Here is a 10,221-nt window from a genome sequence, read left to right on the forward strand (position 1 = left end):
CCACGAAAGCTTATGCCCAAATAAATCTGTTAGTCTTTAAGGTGCCACCGGACTCGTTGCTGTTTTTGTGGATACAGACTAACACGGCTACCCCCGATACTGAGCTAGATGCACGATTTCTCTGACCCTGTAGATCCAGTGCTATGTCCCAGAGCAGGTTCTTTTACTGGTGTCCATCACCATAATTTTGGGCACCTCCAGTTTCTTATTGTGATTATAAAGTTGTTGTTCCTTTGTGATAAAAATCAATATGATGATATTGCCTTTAATTTTGCAAAGAGGGCTCTGCGATTCTTTGTCCTTTCCCGACATTGATAAGTCTCTTCACGCCCCCCGAAGCCCCGGGAACAGGGAATGATATGACAGGACACCGGGGATTGTTGGCTTTCCACACCCAGGCTGCTGCATAACTGACTCCGCTCCCTGCCTGGTCCTGGCTGCGGTGGAATTCCATTCTGCTTGGGAGCAGCGCCCTCATCTGGTCACATCCAGAGCTGCAGCTGCTAAGGAAAAGCCTCATGCATGGCTGGTGGGATGTGGGAGTGAGACGCCCGAGTGGGAAGTGGGGTGTTTGTACATGGGGACTGGGCAGGGAGAGAGATGAGCTGAGTTACCCACTTTCTCTCAGGCAGTGTCTGGCAGAGACCAGATCTGAACCCGAATCTCCTTAACCCAGTCCTGCGCCTTTCCCCTAATCCTACCCTTCCTCCCATAACGAACTGCAGCGGGAGGGCTGACTTTTGGAGGTGCTGGGCCCCGGCAGCTCTCACTGACTTCAGGCAGAGCAGTGCCCGCTTAGCACCTCTGACACTGGCTCCCCTGGGGCAACGTTTCCTACACTGGTTCTGAGTTTGGGAGTGTGAATTGTTCGGTGCCCAACGCGAGTCACAGCGAGCCGGATTCCCAGAAGTGGATAATCCCCCACAGCTGTGACTGAGGTCACTCAGAGATGCAGGCGCTGAGCATCTTTTGGAAACCAGGCCCAGAGTATCTCACCATTCATGTAACCGTCACCCCTGTCTCGGTGAGTCCCCGGGTGCACATTTCAGTGCGCAGCACGAGGAAGCGGAGTGTTTAACATCCCTTGGTGGGACGCGGTGGGATATAGGGGGAGAAAAGCTGGTGGCTCCTGAGATCCCGCTGTTAGCAATGCCCCATCTGTCTCCTCCCCTAGAGTGCGAATTGACTGTTCAAGTCGACTGACTATTAAAACCGCTTCCCCTTTTTGTGCCAGTCCCGGCTCTGTGTCACTGTGTGTCTGGCACAGTAATAGGGGCTGGTGTCTGCAGCTGTCCGGGAGCCGAGCTGGAGATAAACTTCATCCTTTGAGGTGTCCCTGGTGATGGTGACAGGAGGTTTGAGACCCGAGTTATACTCTGTGGACCCGCAATGCTGCGGATAAACCCCATCCACTCCAGCCCTTTCCCAGGGGGCTGCCGGGCCCAGCTCCAATAGTAGCTGCTGACAGAGACTCCGGAGACTTTACAGGGGATGCTGAGGGTCTCTCTGGGCTTCACCGCTCCCGGCTGGTCTGGACCAGCTGCACCTGGGAGAAAACATCTGGGGGGGAAAAAGAAAAGCAAACATTACCCACCAGAAAAGTCTGCGGCTCTGTCTCTAATTTCCCCCACTACCCGATAGACACTCACAGACGGGGGCATAGAACAGGGAAAGGAAAAGCCACAGAGATTTCATTCTCGTTTGCAGAGATTGAGGGAAATCCCCCAGCGGGCAGGACTGGGCAGTTCTGTGTCTGGGGAGAGACTGAGGCTCCTAGAACCAGGGGTTTGTATTTTACCAGGATCCCCCCGGGGCAGGGATTTGCATGCGGGTTCCCAGGGTGGGTATAAGAGATGACGGGGCTGAGCACTCAGCACATGGCGATGTCCCCTTCGGACAGGGGCCCCCTTTATACCCCAGAGAGACCCTGCACTCAGCTCAGCAGAGCTATAAATTGTTCTGGTGATTCGCCTAGGGCCTTAGGAGCGAGGACAGAAATCTCAGGGTCAGTTCCTAAATCATCCAGACCATCCCTGTTGCCATTGGGTAAATCCACCTAGGGGCTGTGGGTGCACAAATCCCACTCATGTTAGTGGGAGGTGGGTGCCCAAATACCCTAGGCGGGTTGGGTAATCTCCCCCTCAGTGAGTCTGGGCCTCAGTTCTTTGTCTGTAAAATGGGGTTAATGAGACTTCCCTGGCTCAGTGCGGATTGTGAGGGTCAAACCCAGGAATGCTTGGGAGTCGCTCACACGCTCCAGTGACTGGGTAGAGAAGAACAGCGAAATCCTATGAGATTCTGGCTCCTAAATGCCTCAGGGTTCTAAATAACCCCCAGCCTCAATCCGTGGAGTCCATCTCCTGAGCGTTGTACACCTGGGTGGCGGGCAGGTGTGTGGCTAATGTGAAATTTGCAGACATGGGTGGGGTTTTGGAACAGGATTTAAGGGAATTGGGATCCCCAAACCCACTGGATTTGGGCGCGTTTTGAATAGTTGATGTCATTTGAGTGGGGTTGGAAAGAGAATTTGGAAATAAATCCCATGGTTGTAAAGAGGCAGATGCTCACATAAAACGCAGGAGGAACCAGCAAAGGGGAAGCAAGAGGATTCAGAAAATGAAGCAGGGATTTGGGTAAAGGGGGCCCGGGACTGGGACGGGAGGGTGAGGGCCAGCTCTCTCTGTCTGGGTCTCTAGCTAAGAGGCCAGGCCGTCTAACTGGGAGAGGAAGAAAGGTTGGATTTGCCCAAGTGACACCAGCAAACAGCTCTCACAGCACGAGGGAGGCCGGGAAGTTGGCAGACAGGAAAGCGGCAGCTTCTGGGCTGTATCCAAAGGAGTCCTGTGATTGGTCAGGGTCGGGGCTGCCTGGGACACACCCTGGATAGGGGGCAGAATATGGCTGGCGGGGATATTAAACCTTCTCCTTCTGGACTTGAACCAGTGATAGTCAAACCCCAGGGGTTAAGGAGCCGAATTAGTGACCAACCTTACCCGAAAGAGCCACAGTGGTGTGAATGACGGGAAATGTTTAGTGTGTGTCTACACATAGAGATACAGACTAAATATATTGAATAGATACACATAAATATGTGTATATTGTGTTTGTATTGATATTTGTATATCTATAGCTATCAAACCTCCCACAGCGATGGGAACGCGACCTGCCAGTGCTTGTCTGATTGATCCCCCCTGAGGGAGCCGTGAGATGGGATCTCTGTGTGTCCGTGTTACCAGGAGCTGAGTGAGGAGACGAGGAATTTTCCCTCCCCGATTTCCACCTCCTAAACCTCCTTGTGACCAGTGTCTCACCCCGCTTCTAATGGAGACGTGAATGTGACAAGGCCCCGAGTGACTCTAGACAATCCGCTTCCCCTTTTTGTACCAGCCCCGCTTTGCTCTGTGTCACTGTGTGTCTCTGGCACAGTAATACGTGGCAGTGTCTGCAGCCACGAGGGAGGCCAGCTTCAGGGAGAACTGGTTCTTGGAGGTGTCCGAAGAGATGGTGGTCCGGCTTTGGAGAGACGCGGCAAACCACTTTCTCCCGTCGTGTGGGTATATACGTGCTACCCACTCCAGCCCTTTCCCGGGGGGCTGCCGGACCCAGTTCCAGGCGTAGCTGCTGCTAGTGATGGAAACACCCGAGACAGCGCAGGTCAGTGCGAGGGTCTCTCCGGGCTTCACCGCCCCCGGGCCGGACTGGACCAGCTGCACCTGAGAGAGGACACCTGGGGAAAGGGAAACAAAATATGGAGGAAATTAGCCACCGAACGAATCTGTGCATCTGTTCCCAGTTCTCCTGCTGTCCGATAGACACTCACAGGTGAAGGCGGAGAACAAGGAAAGGAAAAGCCACAGAGATTTCATTCTCGTTTTCGTAAAATGAGGGAAACTCCCCAGCGGGCAGGACTGGGCAGTTCTGTGTCTGGGGAGAGACTGAGGCTGCTAAAACCAGGGGTTGGTATTTAACAGGAACCCCCGGGGCAGGGATTTGCATGCGGATTCCCCAGCGGGTATAAAGGGAGGGACACCGCTAGGCCGGGAGCGCTGTCTGTGGGAAGCAGAGTCACACATCCCCTTCCTGTCAGCGTGTGGCCCAAAGTCAATTCACGTTCATTGGAGCCCTTCAGGGAAGCAAGGGACTGTGGGATCGGGTCCCTACCCTGAGGGGTTTGAATCCAGCCTTCCAGCCGTGCCTGCTGCCGAATGCCCTGGGCAGAGCTGAACAATAGAAACAAGAGAGAGGAGATGTCCAGAGACGTGCGACTCTCCCGGGAGTGGCGGATGGGGAAGGAGCCGCAGCTGCGGGGAGCCAGCGGCTGGTTCCAGGCACCACAGTGTGAGGAACCGCTTCAGGGAAAGGGGAGAGAGCTGGGCACGGAGGGACGGTGCGGGTTGTGGGCTCTGTCAGAGTAAAGGCCGTGACGACAGTAACCCAGGGACAGTCTAGAGCACACGCTCGGGGGAAATGCATCGCCCTAGTGCCCGGTGCTTTTCCTGTAGCAGAGACACCTGTGAGGGGGAGAGACAGTGTGAGAGAGAGACACACTGCTGTGCGCTGCTGTGGGGAGTGAAACTTGCTCTGTGTGTAGGTGTGTGTGAGGCTGAACCCAGACAGTCCCTTACACTGGCCTGTAAAGTATCCGGTGACTCCCTTCCAAGCTCTGCGGTTCGGGACATTGCTGAGAAAAGCAGGGAATGGCTCAGGGACAGCCAATAGTCTGGGGCCATACACTATGCTCTTTCTGTCAAACGCCGGGACGTCCATGGAGAAGCTGACAAAATGCTGCTCATGACCCAGAGGAGAAAGAGGACAAACTAGAGTGGAGTAAGGTACCTTTACACTGGTATAACCTCATCCAAAGTAGGCGTTGCACTGTTATAACTACATGGGTGAAAACATTATACTCCGAACTCAAGCAGTTATATAGATATAAATGGCCTCAGGGAAATGACACTCTCATGGGAACGTCAGATGGGGAAGGAGCAGCAGCTGAACGTGGGGGAAGGGCGGGTTTAGGCCGCAGAGCCTGAACAGCAGCTCTGTGAAATGGAAGGAAAAGGGAATGGAGAGAAGATGCAGCTCCTGGGCTTTGCCAGAACACAGGCTGTGGTGGCAGGACACAGGGCAGAATCTGAACCGCAGGCCGGGGAGAAACCCAGCGCCGTATTACGAGGTGTGTTTCATGTAGAAGAACTGCCTGGGAGTGAGGGTGGGTGGGAGAAACACTGCTGCCCCCTAAGACAGGGAATGAGATGTGTTGTGCTGATTTCGTTTCGGTTTGCTTGTGTCAGTGCTACCTTCTACTGCAGGGGCCGGCAAACGTTTTGGCCTGAAGGCCACATCGGGTTTCTGAAATTGTCTGGAGGGCCGGTTAGGAGAGGCTGTGCCTCCCCAAACAGCCAGGCTTGGCTGGCCCCTGCCCCCTATCCGACCCCTCCTGCTTCTGACCCCCTGACGCCCCCTGGGATCCCTGCCCCATCCAACCCCCCTGGCCCCTGACAGCCCCGGGAACCCCCGCCCCTGACTGCAGAAGAAATCAGGGAGCGGAGCCCCTGGGCCCTGAGTGATTTTGTGTAACTCGACATTCCCATTAATCTTTCCCTGCCTGTTCATGTAACCATTGTAATGAAAACAAATACATTTATTGTCTCAGGGAGTTTGACGAGATCCTGTGGTAGCTGAAAGGCAAACGGTGGGCAGGAAAAGGGGGTAAGTTCTGGAGTCTCTGGGGAAAATCTAGTCATATATGCTTTTTCATATTCAATTTACTGTGTGTGTGTCTCCCTCTGGGTGGCTTAACTGTCTCTGTAACTCTGACCTCACTATGGTTTACTGGCCTCATCTTCTGTGTATGAGTCTCTTCTTTGCTCTCTGTCACTGGGCTACTTCTGGCACAGTAATAGGTGGCCGTGTCTGCAGCTGTCAGGAAACGTTGGTGCAGGTGGTGTCCAAACACTGAAGGTTAAACAGAAGGTGTGAGCCTGAGTTCTTGTGTTAATTATTATAATTCAATGGCTTTTTTCCCCAGAAAGGGGAAGTTAGGCAGCCAAATCTCATTGAATGTAAAATTCCATTGAGTTTTCATGTAATTTCATTTCATTTGCAATCACACTGGAAACAATTCAGTAATTTTCATAGATTCATAGATATTAAGGCCAGATGGGACTACCAAGGGACCTGATCATCTAGCCTGACCTGCTTAACACAAGGCATTGAACCTCACCCGATGATTCCTGCAACAAGCCCATAAGTAATCTTCGAGGTTTAGTATCTGTTTTAGTAAAACCTGTGTGTGGCACAGATTATCATCCACCTTCCTCTGAGAGACAAAGTGAGTGAAATAATATCTGTGATTGGACCAACATCTGTTGGTGAAAGAGACAAGCTGTCTGGCTACACTGAAGTCTTCTTTAGGTCTGACCTTTTCCAGACCTGCAGAGAAGCTCTGTGTTGCTCAGACACGTGTCTCTTTCACCATTAGAAGTTTCAGTAGCAGATATTACCTCACCCACCTTGCGTATCTTAATATTTTTGGGACCATCAGGGCTACAACAACACTGCAAACAACCTTCCTCTGAAGCATCAGCTACCGTTGGAGTAGGATACCGGATTAGCTGGACCTCAAGTCTTGTCTGAGATCTAATCATGTTTCTATGAGAGAGAAAAAAACTAATTTGTTCCTTTACAGAGTTTCGGAATACAAGAGCATTCTCACTCTCCCTCGCTCTCTCTGCTTGTATCACTGCTCCCCCTACTGGAAGGAATGAGATCTGGTGTGTGTGTGTCTGTGTGTGTGTGTGTGTGTGCGCGCACTTTCTACACTCACAGGGATGATGATGTAAGTAACAATGTGATTCCAATCCCATTGAGATTAACCGTTTCGACTTTCTGTATGTGGACACTCTTACGCATTGGTTATAAACTTTGCTTCCAGCATTTTTCCTGGCTCCCAAGCTGAACCGCTGGAATGAATTTGAAACTGAAATAAGAAAGTGCACACACAAAAGTGGCACCCATTTAACTAAACTGATTTATATTAATTCGGAGTAATTGATTTTTGTAGACTAGTCCCCAGGGAGCGACAGCTGTTGATTCTTTAAAATCACCGTGCCAAGATTCTCAGGAATGTTTAGCACAGAAGGAGTCTATTTGGGGAGAGGAGGGAGTGGAAAGGGGAAGAAGATGTCCCTTCATTTCCAACTAGTGCAAATTTCTTGTGTTTGTTTCCCTTCCTCTAGACAGATAAATTACAGCAAGGAAGAGGCCTGAAAGTCTGGTCAGAATCCATGTTCCATTTATTTGCACGGGTCCCTGCTTTGCTCTGTATCACTGTGTCTGCCTGGTGCAGTAATAGGTGGCGGTGTCTACACCTGCCAGGGAGCGGAGCTGCAGGGAGAACTGGTTTTTGGAGGAATCAGGGTAGATGGTGATTCGGCTCTGGAAAGATGAGCCATAGTCTGCCAGGTGGAACTGCTGTAATATCCCTGCCCCAGCCACTCCAGCCCTTTCCCGGGGGGCTGCTGGACCCAGTGCCAGCCGTGACCACTAGTGATGGACTGACCCGAGACGGTGCAGGTCAGGCTGAGGGTCTCTCCGGGCTTCTCTGCTCCTGGGCCAGACTGGACCAGCTGGATCTGGGCATCTCTGCCTCCAGTACAAGCGAAGTAGAACTTTTCCTACCCCCTCCCACAGACACTCACAGGAATGGGTGGCTAAGAGGAAAAGGACGGTGAAGAACAAGTCCATGATGGTCTGAATTGATGAACAGACTCCCCAGCAGTCGGGAACGGGCAGTTCAGTGTCTGGGGAGTGACTGAGGCACCTAGAACCAGGGCCGGCTCCAGCTTTTTTGCCGCCACAAGCGGCGAAGAGAAAGAAAAAAAAAAGCCGCGACCGGGGCTTTGGCGGCTGCTGATGCCTGGAGCCGGTCCTGCCTAGAACCAGGGGTCTGTATTTAAACAGGAACCCCCTGGCAGGGCCAGCTCCAGGCACCAGCCCACCAAGCATGTGCTTGGGGCGGCACCTGGAGGGGGGTGGCGCAGCTCTCCAGCCTCAGACCGGGGCCGCGACTGGGCTCGCTGCCCTCCCCTGCCACGCTCCCCGCCGGGGGTGGGGGGGGGCGGCGGGTGGCTTTTTTGCCTGGGGCGGCAAAAAAGCCAGAGCTGGCCCTGCCCCCTGGACAGGGATTTGCATGCGGGTTTCACCCAGCGGAGATGGAAGATGAAAGGGGCTGGCAGGGGGCTGGTTCTGGGCTAAATGGAGGAAACAGATCGAGGTGCTGCTGCCCTGCAGCGGAACATGGGAGAATCAACTAGCTGATAAATTAATTCTGGTTGCAGGTGGGGATCTCTCTGGGGCCTGGCTCTTTTCATCAGGCGAAACTCAGGATTCTGATTTGTCTGGTAGCGCAAAGGGGAAAGATCTCAGGCGCCTTGGGAGAGGGCAGAAAGATTGTAACAGGGAAGAGACATAGCCGCCTCATTCAGGGACACTCTCCCCTCCTGGGATCTTGTCATGGCGCGTATCACTGTGGGTCCCACCTGGTGCAGTAATAGGTGGCGGTGTCCGCAGCGGTCAGCGAGCGGAGCTGCAGGTAATACTCATTCTTGGCATCATCTTTGGCGATGTTCGCTCGGGTTTGCAGGTCGGGGGCGTAGTTCGTGCTCCCAGAGAAATGGATGCGCCCTACCCATTGCAGCCCTCGGCCGGGGAGTTCGCGCACCCAGTTCCACCAGGCGCCGGTAGCGATGGAGTCCCCCGACACGGTACAAGTCACTGTGAGGGACTCTCCGGGCGTCACCACTCCCGGGGCGGACGGGACCAGCTGGATCTGTGAGAGGACATCTTGGCAAAAGAGAGAAAAGGAGAAGTGACGCTCCACGCTGCACTGGGGGCAAGGAGGAGAGCGGGGGCTGCGTGTCCCCGAGATACTCACAGAAGGGAGCCGCCAAGAGGCAGAAAAAACCCCCCAGCAGCAGCACCGCCATTTCTCCGAGGTGTGGCAGGAAGGGGATACCCCGCAGCAGGAAGAAACGGGCCAGCGCGGCGCGGCGCCTGAGGCTCGCAGGATCCGGGGTTGGTGTTTAAGCAGGGCAGGGATTTGCATGTGGGTTTCGCCCAGTGGGGATGGGAGGTTAAAGGGCAGGGCAGGGTGGGCTGTGACTTGACCGGAATCCCCTCGTTGCACAGGCCTGCATCTTACACGGGGTTAGAGACAGAATTCCTGTATTTGTGGGGCACGGGGCCATCTCGCTAAGTGACACCGAACGCTTTTACATATAGTCAATACACTGCCATGGAGCTTAAAACCCGTTAGCTCTCCCTCCTACTCGACTGACCCCTCAGTCTGAGCGCCCAGACCTGCGCTAACCCCTGCTGGGGTCCGTGGGTTGCTGCCCCGGCTGAGCCTGCGTGGAATAAGATCGGTTTCTTCTTGGCATAGGCGTGATTGTTTGGGTGTTGCGGCCCCCTGCTTGGTGGAACGTGTGTGACTGTATCTGTGTGTCCCTGCAGCCTGTTACTGGAAGGGTGAAGAGCAACTGAGAGTGTAAATACGTGTGTGTTTGTGTCTGAGTGTGCTCCTGACTTGAGAAAATAGGACCTTGGAAATATGCATTTGTGTGTGTGTGTTGCTTGTGCATCGGTATCCAAGCAGATGTTATAATAATGAAACCTTGCCGAGCAGCCAATAACACCGTCAGTGCCGCCTGCCAGGTCACCCTGCGCTGCCGTACAGCTGGTGGGGCTCAGGGAGACGCACCGGGAGAGAGTGCCATGAAATACCCCCTCAAGGGTTAGCCCGGCTTTCCCCTTCTTCTCTCCCTTCCCGGCCCCCTTGGAAACGAATCTGAGCCGGCAGAAATCCTTTCATTCAGGCACAACTTTTTAAAGATAATGACCCGACCCTTTGATCAAGTGGCAGTGTTGGAATTAGCACCCGTCGGACAGCAGGCAATTCTCCAGCGCGCTCCTCACCCATGTCAGTGAATGATTTGGGGAACGTCAGGCTCATTTGAAATGAGGGAAAGTAGCAGAAAGCGCTCCGAAGCAGCAGCCCAGCGCCTAGTAAGACTGAAATACGGAGCGTGCCCAGGAAAGCCAAGGGCTGTCTCAGGAGATAACTGTCCCCTTTTGAGGGCTCTCGCTCAGCCTCCCATCGTGGCTGCACAACCCCGTAGCCTTCCTTCAAGAGACCCAGGCGTGACACCGGGGCAGCAA

General features: G+C 53.7%; 2 gene segments (V, D, J or C); both read right to left on the reverse strand.

The window, feature by feature from the left end:
* Positions 1–3,404: 3,404 nt before the first annotated feature.
* On the reverse strand, positions 3,405–3,917 carry LOC113409678. The segment is given in 2 exon segments: positions 3,405–3,727; positions 3,821–3,917. Coding segments are annotated over 2 exon segments (369 nt in total).
* A 4,610-nt stretch (positions 3,918–8,527) lies between these two features.
* Positions 8,528–8,990, reverse strand: LOC113409677. The segment is given in 2 exon segments: positions 8,528–8,847; positions 8,939–8,990. Coding segments are annotated over 2 exon segments (372 nt in total).
* Between the last annotated feature and the right edge of the window lie 1,231 nt (positions 8,991–10,221).

The sequence above is a fragment of the Terrapene carolina genome, unplaced genomic scaffold (genome assembly GCF_002925995.2).
Source record: "Terrapene carolina triunguis isolate 2854851 unplaced genomic scaffold, T_m_triunguis-2.0 Scaffold33950, whole genome shotgun sequence".
Classification (NCBI taxonomy): Eukaryota; Metazoa; Chordata; order Testudines; family Emydidae; genus Terrapene; species Terrapene triunguis.